At 44.7% G+C, this 23,353-nt stretch overlaps 1 protein-coding gene across 1 annotated transcript; it reads left to right on the top strand.

The window, feature by feature from the left end:
• Window positions 1–1,599: 1,599 nt before the first annotated feature.
• LOC149280203 (adapter SH3BGRL) lies at window positions 1,600–12,978 on the top strand. The gene is made up of 4 exons (XM_089500682.1): window positions 1,600–1,644; window positions 10,599–10,784; window positions 12,085–12,165; window positions 12,924–12,978. Exons 1-4 carry the CDS (start codon window positions 1,600–1,602, stop codon window positions 12,954–12,956), a joined length of 345 nt encoding a protein of 114 aa, XP_089356808.1. The 3' UTR covers window positions 12,957–12,978.
• The last annotated feature ends 10,375 nt before the right edge of the window (window positions 12,979–23,353 follow it).

The raw sequence follows: 23,353 nt of genomic DNA, 5'->3' as shown, positions 1-23,353 counted from the left end.
TTTTTATATTTATTGTATTTTCCACCGTGACTGAGGGCCATGGTGGACACCAGATCTTCTTCTTTTCTTCTCCTAGGGAAATGCGACCTGTTTCTTCCCTCCCCGACCAGAAGGCCTGCAGGAGGACTCAATCTTCTTAGTCCAAGGGGAAGGAGCACTGAAATCTTCAACTAACGGATCATTCTTCGATTGACGGGCTAAACCAGGGAGCTCCGAAGTGTATCTCAGGCTCCATAACACCTGCTCAGCCTTAAGGCCAAAGTGCCAAGTTTGGTATAATTTGAAGCCCTGAGAAAAGTTCTCGTATCTAGTTAAGGGCCGTGGCAAACACCAGACCCCCCATTTTCACCTTCGGGGGTCGCACTTACCAAAAGGATATGCGATGCCTCACTTAACTCCTCAGCCCAAAGGCCTTTGAAGACATCAGTGGTCCATCGATGAATGTTGGCTAGTAATGCACAGGCCCCTGAAACGCACGCCGGGGGATTATTGGTTCCCTCGTGCATGAAGAAATTTGCCCTGTGTATCGAATCTGGACAGCCCTTGGGGCAGCATTAGACTGATATGTCTATTGAGACTTTTACTCTGTAATGGTACAAGAGAACTAAAACTTCAGATGCTCCTAAAGTGGGACGCACAGTAGGAACGGCTGTCCTTTAAACAATATTATGTATAAGTTATAATTTGAGCCTGTGTTAGAGGTATTTAATAAACAAACTCAATTTAACAAGTGTGCTAAGAAAAAAATACAAGGATGAAAAATATGATCTGTAATTTATAAATAATTCCACAAGGTGGCGCTCACACATTTCTGACCTTAACAGGAATGTCCATATTTTGCACCAAGAAATTGTTCAAAATGAGTATTGTGGTTTGGAGTCATTTCTTTTACTTGTATTGGCCAAATATTTCATTTTTAAGGCCTTTTAAACTTATTATTCTCCTTGATAGGGATACGGTGAATAAAGTTAAGTACAGCAATAATTGTATCCAATTGTATTATACATTATAATTCTATCTATCTATCTATCTATCTATCTATCTATCTATCTATATCGTTCTAAGTTATTGTAGCTGTTAAGGGCACCAAAGAACAGCTGCCATAGGCCTGGGCCCAGTCATTTGCCTCTTTTTAAAGTCAGTTCTGTTTAATTGCCCCATGTTCATAACGTGCAATGTGGCCCATAAAAAATGTCCGGTATGTTAACATTACTGTGCCTTCTACTTCACAGAACTTCCCGTGTCCTCCCGTGTCCAGCAACCCTCCTGCTCTAGAATTACTCCAAACAGTGGTCAGCTTGTTTCTTTGTGCAGCTGCTTATTTTTGTTAACTTAAATAAAGTTAGTTGAGTAAAAAAAAAAAAAAAAAAAAAAGACCGAGCCTCCCTGTATGCAAAGCAGCATCCAGCACTGGCGGAGCAGAGAGGAGCAGCCTGCGAGAGGAGGAGGAGGAGGTGAACCAGCATCACCAGTGACACCAGTACCACCAGCACCGGGGCAGAGGGGAGTCCTAGAGGGCAGACAGGAGCACAGGGGGGCAACAGCAACAAGAGGAGGAACAACAACCAGAGCTGCAGGACCCTCATCCAGCTGGGCAGGATGGTGATCAAAGTTTACATTGCAACCTCCTCGGGGTCCACATCTGTAAGAGCTGACTTCTATACATTATGGCTGGGGGGGCTGTTATGGGGGGAGGGGGGTCTTACAGGGGTAGAAACTTAAATTTTGTGTGCTGTTGGACCCCGATCTGCGCAGGGGTCCCGGGGGAGAAATATCCTGTTCAGCTCTAGATCCACGTCAACTTAGAAGATAACAGATTTATTATTATTATTATTATTAATTTTTATTTATGTGGCGCCAACAGTTTTCGCAGCGCTTCTTACAGTCCCTACATTCAAAGGGTCCGACAGAACTAGAACAGACAAACTGAGCCGGTACGTTAGGGAACGGGGGTCCGGCTCGTGATGGAATGTGGCGTGGAAGACACCCCCGTTTCCTCTATAAAGGATGACGGGGGTTCCAAGTTATAGAAAAGTGTGGAGCGGACCCCCGCAGGAATATCCCGAGATGTAGGATAGAGAAGTAACGCGCTCCGTGAATTTAGGAAGTAGCCATAAAAAGTAAAGGCAAATTTAACCCTTCGAGGGCCATGCATTCCACTGCTTGCGCAGGGTGGGCCGTCTGCGGGCCAAGCTGATTATATTAGTTATTATATGTGTTACTATATCCGGCGGGGAATTCTAATGTTTCGTTTGTGGTTTATGTCTTCTGGGTTTTTTTCCGGTGTGCGGACAGCTCAGAGTGATGGGAGTCCGGAGATGGCTGATGTGCTAAAATCTTGCATTAAGGGGGTACCTGTGGGTTGCAGTCTGTGGGAGTCGTCGTCTTTTGGCGAGGGTAATTCTTTCCGAAGCTTCCAGGGGGGGTATTGCAGATGGTTTTGGGGGCAGTTATGTTATCTGGGGTTAACCTGTGAGGCCAATGTTATTTTATTTTCTTTGTGGCCGGATTACGTGACGGGAAGTGGCCCCTGCGGAATGGGCGGCACAGGCAAATAACCCACTCCTATCACCCGCAACCGAGTCCTGTGGGTCCAAATGTTAACCTTTGAAGTGTAGCCAGCAGTGATACCCACCATTGTTGCCTTAGCTTTCTGTGTCTTCTGTATTTGAAATGAAGCCATCTATGACGACTACAACTCCCATCATCCACTCCCAGCCTCTTTTACGTCCACACTCCCGGTTACACAGAACTCCTGTGACCTTATCATAAACGTAACTGCATGTTGCCCAACCCCGACTAATCGCTCGTCGCTAAACCATCGCCCATTGTGTTTCTGTCGGTAATCTTTGCACCGTGGCCCATAAACCTCTCTGCCTCTCCACACACTGTATCTGGGGAGGAATAATCCCGTTTACTGTAGTAAATAATCATACTGTATTAATATTAATTGCTGGATTTCATTGATGAGAAGTGGCTTGTATTTTTTTTAGTGCAGTCCTGTTAGTGACACCCACTGGCAGCGAGAAGCGTCCCGGTACTTAAGACAGAAGTAGAACGTGGAGAGGAAAGTTTGGGTCTGTTTCCAAAGTTCTGGATGTGCTGCAACTCAGGACTAGCTGAGCGTGATGGGAGTTGTAGTTAAAATGTGTTATTGTATTTATAGCCTCGCTGTAGTATCTGTCGGCATTTTTTGGCACCAGAACATAGAATAAACCCCCATCTGAAGTTCGGATAAAAAGGATATTTTTATGAATTAAGAGTAGTTATTTTTATTCGGCCATTTTTACCCATCTGTCTATGTTGAGTGGGGAGGAACTAACCCTGCAGACCCTTCTTGCGCCTCAGGGGTTAACCCCTGCTGATGTCGGCTGTGCCGTGATGGGGGTCTGGTTTAAAGGCGTTTATATTCACATCACGGCTCAGTGCGCTCCCGTTCCCCTGATCCTTACGCTCCATACTCCAGGAATTTGTTGAATGTCGCCGTTTAGTATACGTGACCCTGCATAATGCATAGTTCAATCATTTTTTGAAACAAACATCCGCGTACTTTTTTCCCGGATTAAGGTCTGTAGAGACTCCACTGTTAATCATTCCCTCTCTGTATTAACTTTTACCACTTCCTCTGGGAGGCTGTTCCACTTATCTACCCCCCTCTCTGTAAAGTAAAACTTGCTCACACACGTGCAGAGATTATAAGGAACCCTGCAGAGTCCTGGTTTATACCCCTTGCAAATGTATGGAGGGATTCCGCAGGACCTTTCCCTGTCCGCAGCGCCTTAGCTTGATGTGTTCATCCAAAAAGGAGACCCTGATGGGGTGGAAAGGGTTACTGCGCTGCAGCTTCTCCTTAAAGTCATGAATCATTTCTTTTTCCCAGTTTGTTGCCCCTTTACCCTCTTCTTGCTGTGATAGAGACCACGTTCCAGCCTCGGAGGGGTTAAACTTTATCTGGAAGGCTTGTAGTTGAATGTGGAGCAGAAACATAATCGCGTGTTTATCGTTAAGAACGGGCCCCTTCACCCCGCCCCCCCCCCCCTGCGCTGCGGGTGTACTCGTTACTGCTTTATAATTAACGTGATAATGGGCCCCGCTTTTATTCCGCCCCGCTCTCGGTAACACTGGCTTTATTGTGCGTGGAATGTAAACCTGGAACAAAAACAACTATTTCCACGCGCCCCTACAACATAAATCCCTGCTCGCTGGATAAAGTCATAGCTCCCAATGGTCCTGGGGTTTCACAGGACAGTCCTGAGTAACTGGCCCACTCTCCCGATCTGATCTCCCCCGAGTGGTTCATTCATTGAGCTGGAAAATCACTTGGGGGGGTCTGTGCCATCCTGCAGCTCCGACGTGGCCGACTTGCGGGGGTCTCCTCCTCCTCCTTGCTTCTGCTGATACAGAAAATATACGTAACATCGCCTCCTGTGCCTGCCTTTAAAGGGGCTCCCCGGCCGCCATACGCAGCTCTTATTTCCTATTTTTTCCCTTTTTAAACTTTTTTTACTTGCTTGCTTACTGCCAGCTCCAGTGCTGGCTCACATAATCTGTCCAGGGGGTCTAAAGAGACCCCCCAATGCACAGAAAGCTATGGTTTTTAGGAGCATGAAACTCTGATGGGATTGTGACAATGGACAGGGTGGAAGAAGCCAGAAGAAACAAATAAGTTGTCGGTTACCCCCGGCAACGGGCCGGCTTCCGTTTCCTAATCGCGTAAATGTATCCGTGTCGGCCCCGCGGTTACGGGTAAAAGAATTGGAGATTTTGGGTATTATTAAAGGGACGCTCCGGCCGTCCAAGCTGCCTTAATGCAATTTATAGGTGTGGGGGTCCCTTTAACTTTCTGTCTGGTCCATTTCTAAAACGCAAACCCCCCCAAAAAAACATTATAGAATAATTTTAAGTGAAATAGTTTAGTTTCTGACATTTTTGTTTATTTCTTCGTTTAGCGGTAAGGTTACGAGTCTCTTACACAGCGGTGGTAGAGCTTGCAGGTGCATAGGTCTGTCTGTGAGTCACCGGGATGGGCTCTATAAACATTTAACTGGTTAATGATTTACCATTCTGGGTTCTATTTACTAAACGGTGACTTACGGTGAGACGAGCTGCCTCATTTAGTAGACAGTCTTTTAGTTTTTAGCATGGCTTCCAGGGCAGTTTAATGCACGCCTTCTTTAGCTGCTGGACTTCCGCCCCATATAAGCCGTCCCATTGGCTGCATCTACTGAAACAGGAAGCATACTCAGGTATGCTTCCTGTGCACGCTGCGTAATGCTCACATTAGCCCTCCGGCCGCCATATACACTGAAACACGTTATCATACCTTTCTAAGCGAGCGGACCCTACCACTCTTGCAATATTAACCCTTTAATGGCCCTTTAACCATTCTATTCGATGGTTACCAAGTGGGTCTAATGCCGGCCCTCATGGAAGGCTTGCCCCAATTGGCAGTCTTATATATGATCACAGCGGGGTAGAATAGGAAGGAGTCGTCTACACACTGTGTGACCCGGGGAATCTGCCCCTTCACCCTGAGACTGGGGCAAAAACCTCCTGAGAGCTCCCAGGTATGAGCCTTATGTACAGCGTGCCACCTGGGGTGACAAACTACAGCGAGCGCAAGTCTGATTTCATATGACTTCCTGTCATGTCCGCCCCGTCTTCTTCCCCCTCGAATGTGAAGCTGGAGGGCTCCTCGGTCTTATTTACATTTCCTCTTCAGACAGGCATCCGTCTTCTAACCCAGTCCCCCGACGCGTCCGTCTTCTAACCCAATCCCCCCAACGCGTCCGTCTTCTAACCCAATCCCCCCAACGCGTCCGTCTTCTAACCCAATCCCCCAAAGCGTCCGTCTTCTAACCCAGTCCCCCGGCGCGTCCGTCTTCTAACCCAATCCCCCGGCGTGTCCGTCTTCTAACCCAGTCCCCCAACGAGGACATTTCTCCCCCGCTCCCAGATTTATTCCTCCTCAGAAAATGCAGCCTTCAAAATTATGTATTTTTATTGTCGCTTTTTTATGTTTAGTAGTGCAAAGAGCAAACCTCGAATCAGTCGTGAGCAATTGAAATGTATAACTGCCAACAGTCAAAAGTTTGTGGGGGCAGTCCCTACACCTGAGTTTAAATGCCAGCTGTTTAGGAATGCATAGAACCAGAATGATGCATGAATTCTGTATCAATAAGTAAAAGAATTACATATATATATTCTGGGAATGTTTCTGTAAACATTTCTATATGGGAACAATGTACACGCTTTGCATAACTGCCCTGAAATCATTTAAAAAAAAAAAATATTTTACAGACTGCTCTATTGTGTTAAACGTAAGTTATTAACGAATTGTAATTCCATAAATTACATGATCCGCTGAACACGCAGCCCCGGCCTCTGTATGCGTGTTCATGCTATTCTATCGGACGCGGCTTGTAACATTGTGGCAGCCAAGAGTTTCTGGCCGGCTTCATTCCCAACGCTAAATGAACTGGTTTTGGCGCGGGCTGTGAATGTTTCGTGCCGCTGCGCTCCCTGAAAAGGCAACCCCGTAATGAGTGTCAGTTCAATCCCTCGATGTCAGCGGACCACCCATTGACGTCAATAGACCTGTCCACCTGCTACCTGAATAGAGATGGCTCCTGGCTAGCCGGGTATGGCGGTGGCCCCTGTGCCGTATAATGGCTTGCATATTGCCCTATTGAGCGATTGGGCTCCCCGGTGAGAAACTTCTCCTTGGGCTGGTCGGGGAGACCGGAGATCTCTCTTGTAACCGACCCTTTGGAGCACAGAGCCTGACCGGCACGGCCTCCTTGGTGACATTTCCACCGCACCGGGACACGACGTGATATCCATGCGCTCAGCGTGGAGACGGCGGCCGTGAGGTTAGCAGAAGAGCGCGTCTGGGGCGCGGTCCAGGGCCAGGTCTAGGATAGCGCTCAGCACGCTGTCCATAATATGGGGCCAGGGGTGCTGCAGCTCTGGAGTTGCAGCTTCTTCGAAATACAACACAGCTAACGCAGACCTTCTTTTGCCTTCCCCAGGAGATATTTTATCTTGTCCCATAAAGCAGCGAGATAAGACTATATGAGGTTTATCTAAACATTGTGCACTCGCTTTATAAAGTAAGGTAAAATAAATACAAACACCTGCTTTATTAGGTAAGGATCGGCAGAAGAAGACCAGGCCTGCCTTTAGTGGGTGTGAGCCTCCTGTGACCTTTTTTAGAGTCTGATATATGAGGATTTCATGTTTAACCCCTTAATAACAAAGCCCATACATGTACGGGCTCACAATGCATCCTCAAGGTCGCAGGTTCGAATCCCGCCAGGGTCAGCCCTTCATCCTTCCGAGGTCGATAAATGAGTTCCGTCGCTTGGGTAATAATAGCAGCCATTATTCTGCTATTTTGAATATTATTATTCAGTTGCCGATTCGGTTTATTCCGAGAGCTAAGAAAGTGCTTTGGTTCCCCCTGGGAGGAACGCGCTGTATAAATACTCGTTATTATGTTATGTTGTCAAGATGACTATAAACACGCAGTGAATAGAATTGGGCAGATCGGCCCCATTTGGCCCCCGTCTAGTCGCCCGTTTCTCCTGCTGTAAAGATTCGGGCCTCAATCAGTCATTGGTCTTGTCTTAGATTCAGGAGCCGGATGTCTGTCCCACGCATGTTTGATCTCCTCACTGTATTCACTTCTGCAACTCCTTAATGAATGCAGCCCGGTACAGGTGACTTCAGTCAGCGCGCTTCTTTTCTGTGTTTAGGCAGCATTGTCTTGTGCGGCAGGCAGTGGCGTCTCATGCAGCAGCCCAATGAGCGTCAGGCAGCGGCAGGCAGCGGCGTCTCGTGCAACAGGCAGTGGCGTGTGTCATGTGCGGCAGGCAGTGCCGTGTGTCCTGTGCGGCAGGCATTAGCGTGTGTCATGTGCGGCAGGCAGTGGCGTGTGTCTTGTGCGGCAGGCAGTAGCGTGTGTCATGTGCGGCAGGAAGTGGTGTGTGTCATGTGCGGCAGGCAGTAGCGTGTGTCTTGTGCGGCAGTAGCGTGTGTCATGTGCGGCAGGCAGTGGCGTGTGTCTTGTGTGGCAGTTGCGTGTGTGTCATGTGCGGCAGGCAGTGGCGTGTGTCATGTGCGGCAGGCAGTGGCGTGTGTCATGTGCAACAGGCAGTGGCGTGTGTCATGTGCGGCAGGCAGTGGCGTGTGTCTTGTGCGGCAGTAGCGTGTGTGTCCTGTGCGGCAGGCATTAGCGTGTGTCATGTGCGGCAGGCAGTAGCGTGTGTCATGTGCGGCAGGCAGTAGCGTGTGTCATGTGCGGCAGGCAGTAGCGTGTGTCATGTGCGGCAGGCAGTAGCGTGTGTCATGTGCGGCAGGCAGTGGCGTGTGTCATGTGCGGCAGGCAGTGGCGTGTGTCATGTGCGGCAGGCAGTGGCGTGTGTCATGTGCGGCAGGCAGTGGCGTGTGTCATGTGCGGCAGGCAGTGGCGTGTGTCATGTGCGGCAGGCAGTGGCGTGTGTCATGTGCGGCAGGCAGTGGCGTGTGTCATGTGCGGCAGGCAGTAGCGTGTGTCATGTGCGGCAGGCAGTAGCGTGTGTCATGTGCGGCAGGCAGTAGCGTGTGTCATGTGCGGCAGGCAGTAGCGTGTGTCATGTGCGGCAGGCAGTAGCGTGTGTCATGTGCGGCAGGCAGTAGCGGCAGTTAGAAGACATCTCCTTATTTGGCCGTCTCTGCAGCGCATTTTGCCTGAAGTAGTCTTGAGGGAGAAGCTGCTGGGGAGGAGGGGCTGTGAGCGGAGAGGGGGCTTTTTTTTGCCCTTATATGGGTAATTAGCTGCATTTCCCCCAAATCGGTGAGAACCAGCATTTTTAGAAAGGGATTCCTTCTTTCATAACCCGTCCAGCGCCGAATGAGACCAGGGCCGTGAGGGCCGTGAGGGCCGTTCCTTCTCAGCGTTTGGAGGTGATCAGAAAAGTCCAGCAATGGAATCCGATCCGTCAGGCAGCAGAATTCTAGAAGATGAGAGATTCGTCACCAGCATCCCGGGGATCCCACATCTGTATCTCCCGCTGTGACATCAGGCCGGGATCTTAAAGGAACAGGCGCCTTATTCTGGTGTTAACCCTTTCAGGGCTAGCCTGAAAGCCAACAAGGTTTTCAAAAAACAATTGAATAATGATTTATACAGTGCTGTACCGTGGGTACACAGGACGTAATAGGCAGCTTACAATCTACAATTCAGCCATTGTTTTCACATTGTTTGAAAATGTCTCCAAATATTTGCAGCTCCCACTTGTGAAAAAGATATTTTTCGAGACTTCCCGTTTTTTACACCCCCGGACTCTGCGGAAAACATCACTCAGTCGGCAGCAAGTCTGGCGTATTCTGTTCCTACAGAACACATTCCGCATCCAGCCTACCCCATTCTCTGCTCCCTGTAACCTTTTATTTTAGGATTTACTTAGCTGCAGTATATACACCATATGATGTATTGTAGATTGTAAGCTCCTTTGCCCAGGGCTGTCCTTACTTTTTGTTTATGTCCAAATTATTATGAGATGCACTACTTATGTCCTATTTACCCATTGTACAGCGCCGAAGAATATGATGGTGCCATATAAATCCGTAAATGTACAGCTGAGCTGCTCTTTTAGAATAGGCCTGGAGCTTACAGAGTAAATTCCATTCTTTACTAAGAAGGTGGTAGATAAGTGGAACAGCCTCCCCGCAGAAGTGGCAGAGGTTTACACAGTGAGGGTATTAAACATGCATGGGATAGACATACGGCTCCTGAATCTAAGACGAGACCAACGACTGATTAAGGTTTGAGTCTCCGCAGCAGGAGAAACGGGCGACAAGACGGGGAGAATGGGTCTGATCTGGAGTCAGATTCTGTGTTTCTATGGAATCTCGTTCTCTGTAGCTGTCGGGCAGCGGATGCACGGTGATGGAGTCATGGAGCGTAAATCAGTAAAGGGAGAATGGTCTGGGATCACTGTTATCAGTACCCGGGAGGCCAATGTTCAGTGTGTGTGTGTGTGGCTGAGTGTCGTGTGTGTGTGGCTGAGTGTCGTGTGTGTGTGGCTGAGTGTTGTGTGTGTGTGTGTGGCTGAGTGTTGTGTGTGTGTGTGTGTGTGGCTGAGTATCGTGTGTGTGTGGCTGAGTGTTGTGTGCGGCTGAGTGTCGTGTGTGTGTGTGTGCGGCTGAGTGTTGTGTTTGTGCGCGTGAGGCTGAGTGTCGTGTGTGTGTGTGTGTGGCTGAGTGTCGTGTGTGGCTGAGTGTCGTGTGTGGCTGAGTGTCGTGTGTGTGCGGCTGAGTGCCGTGTGTGTGTGTGTGCGGCTGAGTGCCGTGTGTGTGTGCGGCTGAGTGTCGTGTGTGTGTGCGGCTGAGTGTCGTGTGTGTGTGTGTGCGGCTGAGTGTCGTGTGTGTGTGCGGCTGAGTGCATTTTCTCTTGATCTATACATAGATGTTTTTGATGTTCCATTAATGTTTCTTCCACGTCTTGATTTTTCTTGTTGAATCAGAAATATGCTACAGATCACGTGATCCGCTCTCTGCTCGATTCAATGATGAGATTAATCCTGACGCTTTGTCCTTTTTCTTTCTATCGCCAGATTAAGAAGAAGCAGCAAGATGTCTTGGGGTTTTTTGATGCTGTAAAGATCGAGTATGAAGAAAAGGATATCGCGGCCAACGAGGAGAATCGCAAATGGATGCGAGAAAATGTTCCCGAGAACAGCCGGCCGGCTAACAGCAACCCCCTCCCCCCGCAGATTTTTAACGACAGCCAGTACTGTGGGGTAAAACGCCATGACCCACGCAGAGCCGCGTGCTAACAGGGATTAGTGACGGGAAGCCCCGCCAGCGCTGTATACAGTAATAACCCCCTGCGCTGTATACAGTAATAACCCCCAGTGCTGTATACAGTAATATAACCCCCTAGCACTGTATACAGTAATATACCCCCCAGCGCTGTATACAGTAATATAACCCCCCCAGCGCTGTATACAGTAATATAACCCCCAGCACTGTATACAGTAATAACCCCCAGCGCTGTATACAGTAATAACCCCCAGCGCTGTATACAGTAATATAACCCCCCAGCGCTGTATACAGTAATAACCCCCTGCGCTGTATACAGTAATAACCCCCAGCGCTGTATACAGTAATATAACCCCCTAGCACTGTATACAGTAATATACCCCCCAGCGCTGTATACAGTAATATAACCCCCCCAGCGCTGTATACAGTAATATAACCCCCCAGCGCTGTATACAGTAATAACCCCCAGCGCTGTATACAGTAATAACCCCCAGCGCTGTATACAGTAATATAACCCCCCAGCGCTGTATACAGTAATAACCCCCTGCGCTGTATACAGTAATAACCCCCAGCGCTGTATACAGTAATATAACCCCCTAGCACTGTATACAGTAATATAACCCCCTAGCACTGTATACAGTAATATAACCCCCCAGCGCTGTATACAGTAATATAACCCCCTAGCACTGTATACAGTAATATACCCCCCAGCGCTGTATAAAAACTCCCTTTAATGCAGACCTGGAGGCGCCCATTGTTGTCAATCATGTGATATTTTTGGTGACTCTCCCTGGCAATGCAAGTGAAGTCCTTTCCTCCATAGACTTTTAGAAGTCAGAGTGTCTGGCTGAGTGACTGAGACTTAGTCATTCTATTGTTTCCCCACAGGCAGTATGATAAGGAGTCGGGGTGTTTAGTAGATCAGGGCTCAGATAACAGAGCGAGAACATTTTAACCGCCCAAAGAGTAAAGAAGTGGCTTCCGATGCTTTCTTTTAATGAACGGCCAGCTTCTCACCAACACGTCCTCATATTTCTTCTCAGTCTGGGGGTCGCGTCGGCATTTACTAAAGGAGTCTCGTTTATCGTATTATTAATCCCGTCTCTGGATTCCTTTTAATTTACTTTGGCCTTCGGATAAAACCACCTTATTTAAATAGATTTAGTGCGTTTTTAACAACGCCCCTGGACAACAAGAAACACCTTCATGGCAATAAAGCCCAAACTTGGATGGATTATGTTACTTTCTGACGACCGTCTCCTTTTTTTTTTTTAACAGGATTACGACGCTTTCTTCGAAGCGCGAGAGAATAACGCCGTTTATGCCTTTCTGGGCCTGACTGCTCCACCGGGTTCCAAGGTAAAAGCATTGCTTCTAGCATTTATTGGGCCAGTATAGAAAAACATGCAAAGAAACGTAAGCTTTTGGGACCGCGGAGGTCTCGCCTTCATTCCATGTGAAGAAGAGACCTCTGAGGTCCTGGAAGCTTGTGTAACTTCCCTTCTTTTTTATATCGGCCCAGCGAAAGTCTCCTCAGTATGCCTGTAAAGTGCTTCATTCATCAGCAGCTACGGAAAGAGAATTCTAGTGATTTCTAGTAGACCTGAGGCCAGGATTGTAGAATCAGATTTCACGGGATTCCATGTTTCCACCATCGTCATGAAAAAGAAAAAGTGACCGGGTGCTCCAGTGGGTTAGGGGCCACAGGGAAGCCAGGTCCCCGTTCTTCTTCTTCTGGGGCTGCTCTCCCCCTAAGGGGACGCACATTCCCTTCCTTCCCTCCCAGACCAAGGTCAACGGAGGACCAGATCTTCTCTGGTCTCCTCAAAAGAGGAGACCCCCTGAAGTCTTCAAGGAGGGATGGTGGCCATCGGGGACCCGGCTCCGCTGGGGCATTTCCTACGTGGCAACAGAATTCCGTGACAAAATCAATAACCGCGCGTGCCTCAAACGTGTGACGACTACCATGGCGGTCATCACCAGGACTGCTATCGGTCTCCATTATTTATTAAATTCTCTCCATTATTTATTTGTTTGCTGCTACGTTTTATTACTTTCTGTAGATTTTTTTGTTAATGTGTTTGTTTTTTTTTGTTGTTTTGTTATTGTCTCTACAGGAGGCAGAGGCTCTGGCGAAGCAGAACGCGTAAACCCCGCCGAGATAATCGTTCCAGAACCCCCATCCAAAACTCCCGAGCTTTCCAAAGCTCCTCCGATCTGCTTCAACACATCCAAGCAGCTTTTGCACTCAATCTCTTCACTTTCTAATTCAGCAGAGAAGCGCCTGGCTCTCCGGGGAGCGATTCGCCTCGCGCCGCGTCCGCCATCCTTTGGACATTTTATTAGACGTGCCAAAAACTTAAAGGGGGGGGGGGATACCCCATTAAGGCAAAAAATGGGGCAATTCATAGGAACTCACTGAGTTAATGTATTGTCAGTGGCCACTTTCTGAACCCTTTGAGTGCCTGCTTGCCTTTTACATAAAGAGTTAACCCTTTCAGCAAAGGCCTTGAAGTGTTAAGTGCTTAATACACCATAGGGGGCAGTTACTTAGAGGTAATATGGTTACAGCAGAAGCCCCTGTGCTATTCTGTGGAATAGGTATGAAATATGTCTTCCTTAAATAACATAAGATTTCTCTCTGCAAACCTTTTTTAACCCCCCCCCACAATATAAAGTCTTGACCAACCTTTATCACTTTGTAGCAGGTGGCTGGATCCACACCAATGGCGATTCTCTAAACCCCTTCGACAAATAAAAGAAAAAAGTTTATGGACCCAAATAAAATGTGCTTTATTTAAATCCATCACCACAAATTAATGTTTTAATATTTTTTTCTTACGAGTAATTCTCCCCACGGTGTGATGGTTAACCCTTTGTCCTGGCATTCTAGTCCACTGCAAATGTCAGCAGTTTGTGGACTCCAACTCCCAGCAAGTCAGCCAATGGCAAGTCTGGAGTGATGGGAGTTGTGGGCCGGTTAAGGCTGTATGGACTGCTTGTACCTACAGCGTCATACTTTCTGATTGCCTTTTATTTCTTGAGACATGGATTTGCCGAGCAGAACTGGCTTTATTTATTAATCATTCGATCGGTTATTAGAACATTCCGGATTCTCGTTTATGGGATCAACTGACTACATTCTTGCCAATGATTTATTTGACATTATTGTAGTTTTTTTTTTTATATATGAAACATCATCCTAGCCGCGTGGGCTTGTATTGTGGTCCTATCACCATAGAAACCGATGGAATGTTCTTGCTGTTTGGAGCATTCCGTCAGTTGTTACGGCGATAAGACCACTTTTCAAACTTTGCACCCAAATCCCTTTTTATACATAAATCCCACCCTGTTTTTTTTTTTCTTCTAAGAGCTAAGAACTAACAGTAATAGTGAGTGTTTACCTGTAGTTGGGAGGGTGGCTTCTCCATTTCAACAATCAACGATTCTTAAATCATGCGAAAGGCATCTTTGTGTCTTTATGTGTGTGCTGGTATTATTTGCTTCCCGCGTAACCCTGTCTCGTTTGAAATCAGTGACTATAAAGGTCTTTATATAAATACCCCGTGACAATCAGACCCAGCTTGTGTGTTTAAGAATATAGGAGGCATTTAATACAATGTATCTACATTTGGAACCAATACAAGCAATACAATACTCTGCGGAATGCGTTGGCCATAGGACCCATCGGTTATACCCCACTGGGGCCATTGGTGGATTGGTTGTCGGGAGTCTCCTACCCTCAGTCCTGTAGCTTTAGACGGGGTGTTGGGTTAGAGACAGGTATAGCCATGCATTGTTAAATATGCCCTAAAAGGGGCAAAAAATGGGTACAGCTCCTACCCTGGTCACTGTACGCGCTCCAATTCCCATATTAACTGTGTCCAGGTAATCCGAGGCCAAAAATGAAACCCCTGACCTTGCTATATGATATGTTATCTTGAATTTTTTTGATTTAAAATAAAAGGTTACATTACATTTCATTTTTACTCGTATTATTTGGACTCCCTTATATTAACAAAAACATTAAAATTGACAGTATATATAATTGACAAAAACTTTAACTCATGTAAAGATATCCTGGGACAGACGGAGGAGAGGGTCCTGCCCTCCCAAGCCTACGGTCCCAAGATATGGTGGGATTAAATCATTAGTCGGAGGCTTTGTTCTGCGCTCATGTAAAGCTTTCTCAGCCGGCTGTAACTATGCCGTATATATACGGCGAGCTCCCCGTTCACAGCATTGGATATGATAACTTATTTCGGTGTCTGTCCCACAGCTTGAACACTTACATTTCGCATGAACACAGGTTTCAGAATAAAATGCACTTAATATGTGTTTTTCTGGGCAAATTTGTAATTGCATTTTTTTTATTTGGTTACTTTATGTAGTAAAGGGGCAACCTGTACCTCTTTTTTTTTTATTGGGCTGCAATCCACATCACTAAGACATGAAATGGATTATGAATAATGCTCCCTTTTTTTTTTTACTGTATTACCCCGCCATTTATCGCTCTAAAAAAAAGATTTCTACTTTTTCTGAAAGTTTTCTTTTTAAAAAAGTCGATTTAAAAAAAAAAATATTAATAACTGATGTAAATGCGAACTTTCAGCTGCTGTAAAAGCACAAAACATAACTGAATGTTCCTGCCTGTTCCCTGTTACCAGTGTATTGTATTTTTACCGTTCCGCTTTTTGATCTATACTTACCCTGTGTCCTTGGCCACGCGTTTTAAGGTGGATCTACATTCCGGTCTCGACAGAACTTTACATTTTCAGTGTTTTGGGTTGAATACGAATAAACCCGCTGCCGTTTAAGGTTAATTGGTGGATGTTTGTTATCTGAATTCCCTATACATTGTAGAATATGTTATTGTCTAATTACAACGGACTGTATGCAGGGATTTGCAAAATGTAAAGGTTATGTTATAGAAACAGATAGTTGAAGGAGTTAGTATCTGCATGCAAGGTTCTAAATTAGAACGCCAAAATATGTCGGACTGGATAAAAAAAAAAATCAAAAAATTACTGTCCCTAATTACTGTAGAATTAATATGTAGAAAATCATATTAAAGCCCCCCTAACCCTCTGAGACCCCTTTAATATGCATTCAAAACGTACCTGAGATAGAAGCTGCAGCTTTGCAGCTGCCCTCCTGCGTTGTGTCCGACAATCTAAAGCGAGTGCTTTCAAGGCATGAACAGAGGGGTCTGAAGAGACCCCCCATCCACAGCGTTCACCAAGCCAGCACTGGAGCTCAGCCAGCAACATCTGCACGCAGAATAGCGGGGGAGGGGGTAAATGCCTATGGGCCAATTATGGAGAATCCCCTCCCCATGAATTTGCAGGGGGGGGGGGACACCATTATCGTTACTTATTGTTTTATGTAGCGCCATCATATTCCATAGCACTGTACAATGGGACCACACAGCTTTCTTATTCATTGAAGTGCATATGATGGTTGTAGCGTCCCTTTAACTTTGCATAAAGGTCTTCTGCCATCACGAGCATTCGCGTTGTTAAACCCTGCAATCAGAAATAGGTAATATCTGGATAATTCACATTTTTAACCCCTTCATGACAAAGCCCGTACATATACATTGTTTTCAATGGGTTTAAGGACAAACGATTGTCCTTAAGGGGTTAAAAAAGTGCATTGCTCCAAAATAGGCCCGCACTGGCCACAGCGTCAAAGTATAAAACCGGCGCCATCGTTGTCCGTCCGGCCCTGATCCAAAAACGTGCACATTCTGGGTTAGCATTGATGTAATAGATTGTGAATAGAAAATAAAGGGAGGCTTGGGTTCATGTACAGACTCCGACGTCGCGCATGCATGACTGTTAGCGGATTCTATAGGATCCACATGTTGGTTTTAACGTGTTTGTGTAATCGGTGATCCGCTCCTAGTGCTTCTGGTACAAACGAGTAATTAATCGCTCATTAAATCCTAACTGCAGCAAAAGGATAAGTTGTCGGCCCATAGAAAGTATTTTAATTTTTTTATGGGGTCTGCAATGCATCGTTTTTTTTTTCCGCACAAAACGCCTTCTTCCTGTTTCGTTATCGCTGATCCTGTCTCACTAATGCATTTATTACGTGTTTTTAGGAATATACAAGTCTTAAGAAAGAAAAGCGTTTAAATATGAAATTTACAATGTCTTCAATAAAGGAATTATTAAACAAAGCGAATGTTTGTTTTACTTTTTTCTTCTGCGGTGGTATAAATGTCATATCGTTAGTTACCGGATCAATCTCTGGTTTTCAATTTTGTTTCTTGTTTTTTGTTTAAAGTTCCTCTGGGCTTTTGAGAGTTAACAAAGCCATATACTAAATAAATGCGATAGTCAAGGGTGCAAGGGCAACTCAACCATAAACCCAGACACTGTATACAGTCATAACCCCCCAGCGCTGTATAAAGTAATAACCCCCCCAGCGCTGTATACAGTTAAACCCCCCCAGCGCTGTATACAGTAATATAACCCCCCAGCGCTGTATACAGTAATATAACCCCCAGCGCTGTATACAGTAATAACCCCCAGCGCTGTATACAGTAATAACCCCCAGCGCTGTATACAGTAATATAACCCCCCAGCACTGTATACAGTAATATAACCCTCCCAGCGCTGTATACAGTAATAACCCCCAGCGCTGTATACAGTAATAACCCCCAGCGCTGTATACAGTAATATAACCCCCCAGCACTGTATACAGTAATAACCCCCAGCGCTGTATACAGTAATAACCCCCAGCGCTGTATCCAGTAATAACCCCCAGCGCTGTATACAGTAATATAACCCTCCCAGCGCTGTATACAGTAATATAACCCTCCCAGCGCTGTATACAGTTAAACCCCCCCAGCGCTGTATACAGTAATATAACCCCCCAGCGCTGTATACAGTAATATAACCCTCCCAGCGCTGTATACAGTAATAACCCCCAGCGCTGTATACAGTAATAACCCCCAGCGCTGTATACAGTAATATAACCCCCCAGCACTGTATACAGTAATAACCCCCAGCGCTGTATACAGTAATAACCCCCAGCGCTGTATCCAGTAATAACCCCCAGCGCTGTATACAGTAATATAACCCTCCCAGCGCTGTATACAGTAATATAACCCTCCCAGCGCTGTATACAGTAATATAACCCTCCCAGCGCTGTATACAGTAATATAACCCCCAGCGCTGTATACAGTAATATCGGTCGGCATTGACAAAAATCTGGATCTATGTCATTTTGTCCTAATAAAACTTTTATCTCCAGTGATATTTTTGGGTGACTCAAACACCACACTGGGCTGTTGCTTTATGGCAATGCTAATGAAATCCCTTCCTCCATAGACTTTTATTAGTCAGAATGTCAGGCTTGGTGATTAAGACTGAGTCATTCTATTGTTCCCCACAGGCAGTATGATAAGGAGTCGGGGTGTTTGTCTAGTAGGTTGGGGGTCAGATAACTCATACAGAACTCATACAAACGGCTAACATGCAGCTGCCTGAAAATGTTACATAAATCTGTCACTTTTCACAAATTCAACATCTTACAATTCTATGAAAGAACATAAACCCGTAAACTGAGTATAGAATAAACTAATCACATGTATAAAACACACCTACAGTGTATGAATTGGGGAACAGAAAATACAAAAAAAGTGTTCTTTTTAATAAGCGAGGGTTTGCTGCAATAATTTATTCTTCTCCTCCCAAATTGTATCTACAGTTTGCAAATTCCAAGAACCCAGGTTTCGATGCAAAGACCCGGAACAAAGATCCATCGCGCCCGCAGCTGCCGAAAATATACAACTTACATCATTCCAAATGATAAAGAAATAAAATAATCCACAAAAGCCAGGATTGTTTTTTTATGTGTTTTAATATAAGATTTTTTTTTATTATTTCATATTTATTTTGGGGGAGGGGGGGATATATATCACAGCCATCATCCTGAGAATATGGTGGCGCTATATAAATGAATAAGTAATAATAATAATAATAATTAATACTTGTATTATTATAATATTAATATTATTAATATAATAATATTATTATGATAATAATCTGTATTTAGCTTTTGTCAGGCTGGAGAACTGAAACAAAAAAATCTAAAATATTTTTCTTACAAATTCAGACTTCCTCTTTTACTATAGAAATTATTCAGATAAATTTGCGGCACATAAATTATCCAAATATTTTAAAAGAAAGATTATATATTTCGTGAAAAAAAGCCAACAATAAATAAAAGTCACCTGTATTCAAGCAGGGACTTTGATGTGATACATCAATGGGAAAGCAGACTGTGTTTACCTTTTGAATTCTGCCCTGAGACTCTGAAACCGGGGTTAAAACCCTAAGACTCGGGGGGGGGGCAAAATTCCCTTGTATCAATATATTCAATATTATTCAATATTATTTATTACAAAATAAAAGCTCCAGACAGCCCTGAAAATCTATATTTATTTCCACTCTAGATAAAAAACAAAAATACTAAAAATGTTGATTAACCCCAGATTTACTTGTATCCTAGTAATATCAACGCTAAGAAAGGTGAACCCTGACCAACATGTGTTATTTCTGGAAAGAGGAAGTTCAGGGACGGAACTGCTGATTTCTTTGCAGTTTCCATTGTGTTCCATCGTGGGTGAACTTTCACAACATAATGAAATCAAACAAAGTTTAGAGGAAGTTCTGTACGATCCCATTTTGTAAAAAGATAAAAAATACCGTGTAGAGCTGCTTTGGTGAACTAAAACCATGTTTATTCGAATTTTTTTTCTACTTCTGGATACTTTCTTTTATACAACTCTTCAAACATTCTAGAACATCCTCATGTATGCTGCTGAACATCCTGATCAGGTGGTAGACCCATCTAGATGGTGGAACCTTTGTTCTACTCAACGCATTGTTCTACTGAACTCATTGTTCTACTGAACGCATTGTTCTACGGAACACGGCTGGGTGGGGAAGAGGGAAAATGCTTGTGGTGGGATTCTGAAGAAGCCCTATATGCATTTGCAATGGGGACCACAGAGAAATTTAAGGTGACCAGTTGGCCATCCTGTGCACCAAATGATGGCCGGGGTGTTCCTTGAATCGTTTCTTCTAGGAACCCTTCTTTGATGTATCACAAATCACGCTTGACGTTGGATTTCATAACCCGTAGGACTAAACTAATATTTCGTTCATAGACCGTTGACTTATAGCATTTGTCTAAACTGGAAAAGTCTTGGAACCCATCAAACCAAGTCTTACAAGCAGCATGGCCTCCAGGGTGGCTGCGATAAGCTTCAGAAGGCCGCCTTGTTAGATTAAGCTGCTGAGCTTGGTTTCTAAATGCGAACTGTACAAATACACTCCTGATCAGCTTTCGGTTTGATGGTCTTGTAAAAAAAAAGTCAAGTGATTAAACAGCACTGGTTACTTCATGTCCGGTGCTTAACGACTTCTTCTTTCCAATTAAGAATTTTTAAAAAGGGAAGAAGAAGCGCTCGCTCTGCAGCAGAACCTGGTTGATGGAATCGTTGAAAGATGTCGTCGACTTCATATAGATAATAACATCGGAAAATTATTTTACCGCTGGTGCTCTGCTGCCACGTATGAAATAAAAAACAGGTAAGGACCAAATATAATGCACGGAAATTATTATTATTATTATTTTTGAGTATCTAACATCCACTAGATCCTATCGGAGCATTTTATTTCTAGGTCATAGAAGAAATTATTCGTAATGTTCGTAACCTTCTTAGTTCTTTGCTCGTTGGCGCCCAAAGGGTTATTTAACCCCTTAAGGACAATGGGCGGTCCCTAAACCCATTGAAAACAATGCATTTTGAGCACGTACATGTACGGGCTTTGTCATTAAGGGGTTAAATAACTTGCACTAGGCTACGATGGCTTCTGTGCACATTTCTGAGGCCACTTTGCTGGTTTCTACTGTTATCCGGAGATTTCAAGCTCCACCAAGTGAACTTTAAGACAGTGAGAGGCAATTAGCTGTGAAATGTATCCGGCACGAAGAGTCGCAATAATATATTTGTTAGAATCGGATACAAAAAGGCGGCCTGACGCCGAGCTTCGGGGATTTGTGAATTTAAATGTCACGGCATTTGCTCACTTCAATTATTTCGAAAGCCCAACGCAAACAAACAACGTATTTCTTTCTGATACGGCAGACACTCGGTCCTAAAAAATTTATTCTGGAACTCCCGACGATATTGAAAGAAGGTCATCGTAACATTTCATCCCGGAGCTGGCGTTGGCTGCGGCAGAGCCTGTCTGTCTTGTTATAGAAACATGCATGGGATGGGCATCCGGCTCCTGAATCTACGACGACACCAACGATGGGCAGACTGGGCTGGACGGGTCTGATCTCCCGACAAATCACCAGATTCTGTCTTTCTATGTTTCTAGATACTAAACTATTGGATATCGTGCCAGTGGAGGCATAACAGAGACTATTCACTAAAGATTGAGTTTGTAGGCTGAAGCCGAAGGAGCCATTTAGACCTTCAAAGCTTTATAAGACTCCAATTAGATGATGAAGAGACATCTACAGCAGTGTAAACAGGGTTTATCTCCATGTTAGATCTCTACAGTACATTTTTTTCATTTTAACATAAAAGTGTTCACTGAGAGGTGCGTAAAGGTGAGGGTGCACTTGGCTGTCTTATCTATGGAGTAAGGGGGTCCTACCATATTAGCTAAAACTTTTTAGAACCTGCTCAATTCTGTATTCACAAAGTTGAGACAAAACATCTACTGTATCTACTGTAGCAAAGATCATTTGTGGACCATTAAAGGACTCATGTGGACTCCATCGGGCTTGGTCTCCCAGTCGCGGTAAAAGCCGTTTCCCAGCTGTAATGTTGCCTGCCTGCTACTTCTTAAGGGCCAATTTTTTTATTTTTTTTTTATCAAGCAAGACTTTTACTTTGTGGCTCAGTAAAGAAAAGCTGATTCTGTATGTTTTGCTGTCAGCTTCGGACGATAAGAACGGAACACTCATGGAAAAGGGGAATTCTAAGAAAACAGCAAAGATAAACCTAGGCTGCACCACCCATGAAAGTATTTAAACAGAAATATGATTACAGAACATTTTGATTAATTAATTAATCATTTTCAGATATTGCCGGTATATTCAAATAATATTATATATTATTATTATTTATTGTTTTATATAGCGCCATCAAATCCCGTAGCGCTGTACAATGAGTAGACAGGGCATGACAAGTAGCATGTAACATAACAATCTGACTTACAGGAACAACAGGTGAGGTGATAGATGCTGCTATGGCAACAATACATTTTAATGTATCATTGCTCACTTTCTGTGTCATTTGAGTACAGCCCAGAATGAACCAGTCCTGGAATAGAAAATGCAAGGACTTGATAAGGAATATTTTCTAATGATATATTTAATATTATAATATAATAGAATATAATATATAAAGTGTAATTAGAGTTTTTTTTAACTTAAAATAATGCTTTGCAAAATTTAACATTGCGAAAGTCACAAAAATGCCAATTTATGCCTTTTTTTCCCCCCCTGACAGATAAGTAACCCGCACGATCACCAAAATGTTGGCCGAAGCTTTTATCTGTAGACTTGTCTACGGGGACGCGGTATGTAAAGATAAAAAACTGAATCGGGAAAACAACAACACAGAGACGACGGCTGGGTCGCTGGTAGGTGAGCCTAAGCACGGGTCTGCAGGTTTAGCAGATAGAGATGGCTTGAATGTCTTCCGGGCGAGGGATCAAACACTGAGGCTTGGACAAAGCCAACATGGAGACCAGCGTAACCTGTACTATGGAAAAGAATCCTCGCAAGCTTTGTACATCCCCCAAAAAGACCGGATCGGTGAAAAACAGCTGGACCTGTATACGTCATGGTCAAGCATGTATGCGAGTATATTCAAAGAATATCCAGACATGCACATCGCAGGCCACCATATTCTCAATAAAAAGGACTCCGGGTGCGTATTGGACCTCGATAGCGAACTCCAAGATGGCCCAATCTTGCTTTCTGTAGACATTCCAACAAACACTCCCCTTACTGAGATTCTGGATAAACCCGCCAAACCAAACAACGAGGACAAACGAGACCGGAGCATCACAATCTCCAAAGCCCCCTTCTCAAACTCTGCTCTCAACGACTACATGGAAAAACAGATGCAGGAACTCTACGAGCAATTTATTGAGGAGCATCAAGCCGTTGATGGTTCTCCTAACCCCATGCTTTTTTCTAGTAGCCTCATGAACAGTTTAAACCAAATCAGTACTTATATATCACAGGAGCAGAACGTGGAGCGTCGCAAGGCGAGGAAGGCCATCCTAAACTGCTTAAGGAGCGCCGCGAGTGGGGCGAGTTCTGAATTCGTCACCCCGGTTCTGCATATCTCCAGTGCTGAGCACAAAAAGAACCCGGACGCCTGGTCAAAATACTCGGCTGTGTTAGGGGGTTTTGCGTTGCTAAAGTAATGAAGTTCTAAAGGAATTCCATGAGTATATCACAATACTTTATAATTAACAAAACTGACTGCAGATAACAG

This window comes from Sceloporus occidentalis, unplaced genomic scaffold (assembly GCF_023333645.1).
Source record: "Sceloporus occidentalis isolate IW3139 unplaced genomic scaffold, rSceOcc1.0.p SCAF_157, whole genome shotgun sequence".
Taxonomy (NCBI): Eukaryota; Metazoa; Chordata; class Lepidosauria; order Squamata; family Phrynosomatidae; genus Sceloporus; species Sceloporus occidentalis.
The sequence above is the reverse complement of the archived record's forward strand: the minus strand, read 5'-3'. Positions and strand labels throughout refer to the sequence as shown.

What these genes read in the sequence shown, in the direction of transcription:
- LOC149280203 (XM_089500682.1), top strand. Translation starts at nt 1,600, where the DNA reads ATGGTGATCAAAGTTTACATTGCAACCTCCTCGGGGTCCACATCT. An exon ending in CCTCCTCGGGGTCCACATCT is followed by an intron (nt 1,645 to 10,598) that starts GTAAGAGCTGAC and finishes TTCTATCGCCAG; the next exon opens with ATTAAGAAGAAGCAGCAAGA. An exon ending in ACGACAGCCAGTACTGTGGG is followed by an intron (nt 10,785 to 12,084) that starts GTAAAACGCCAT and finishes TTTTTTTAACAG; the next exon opens with GATTACGACGCTTTCTTCGA.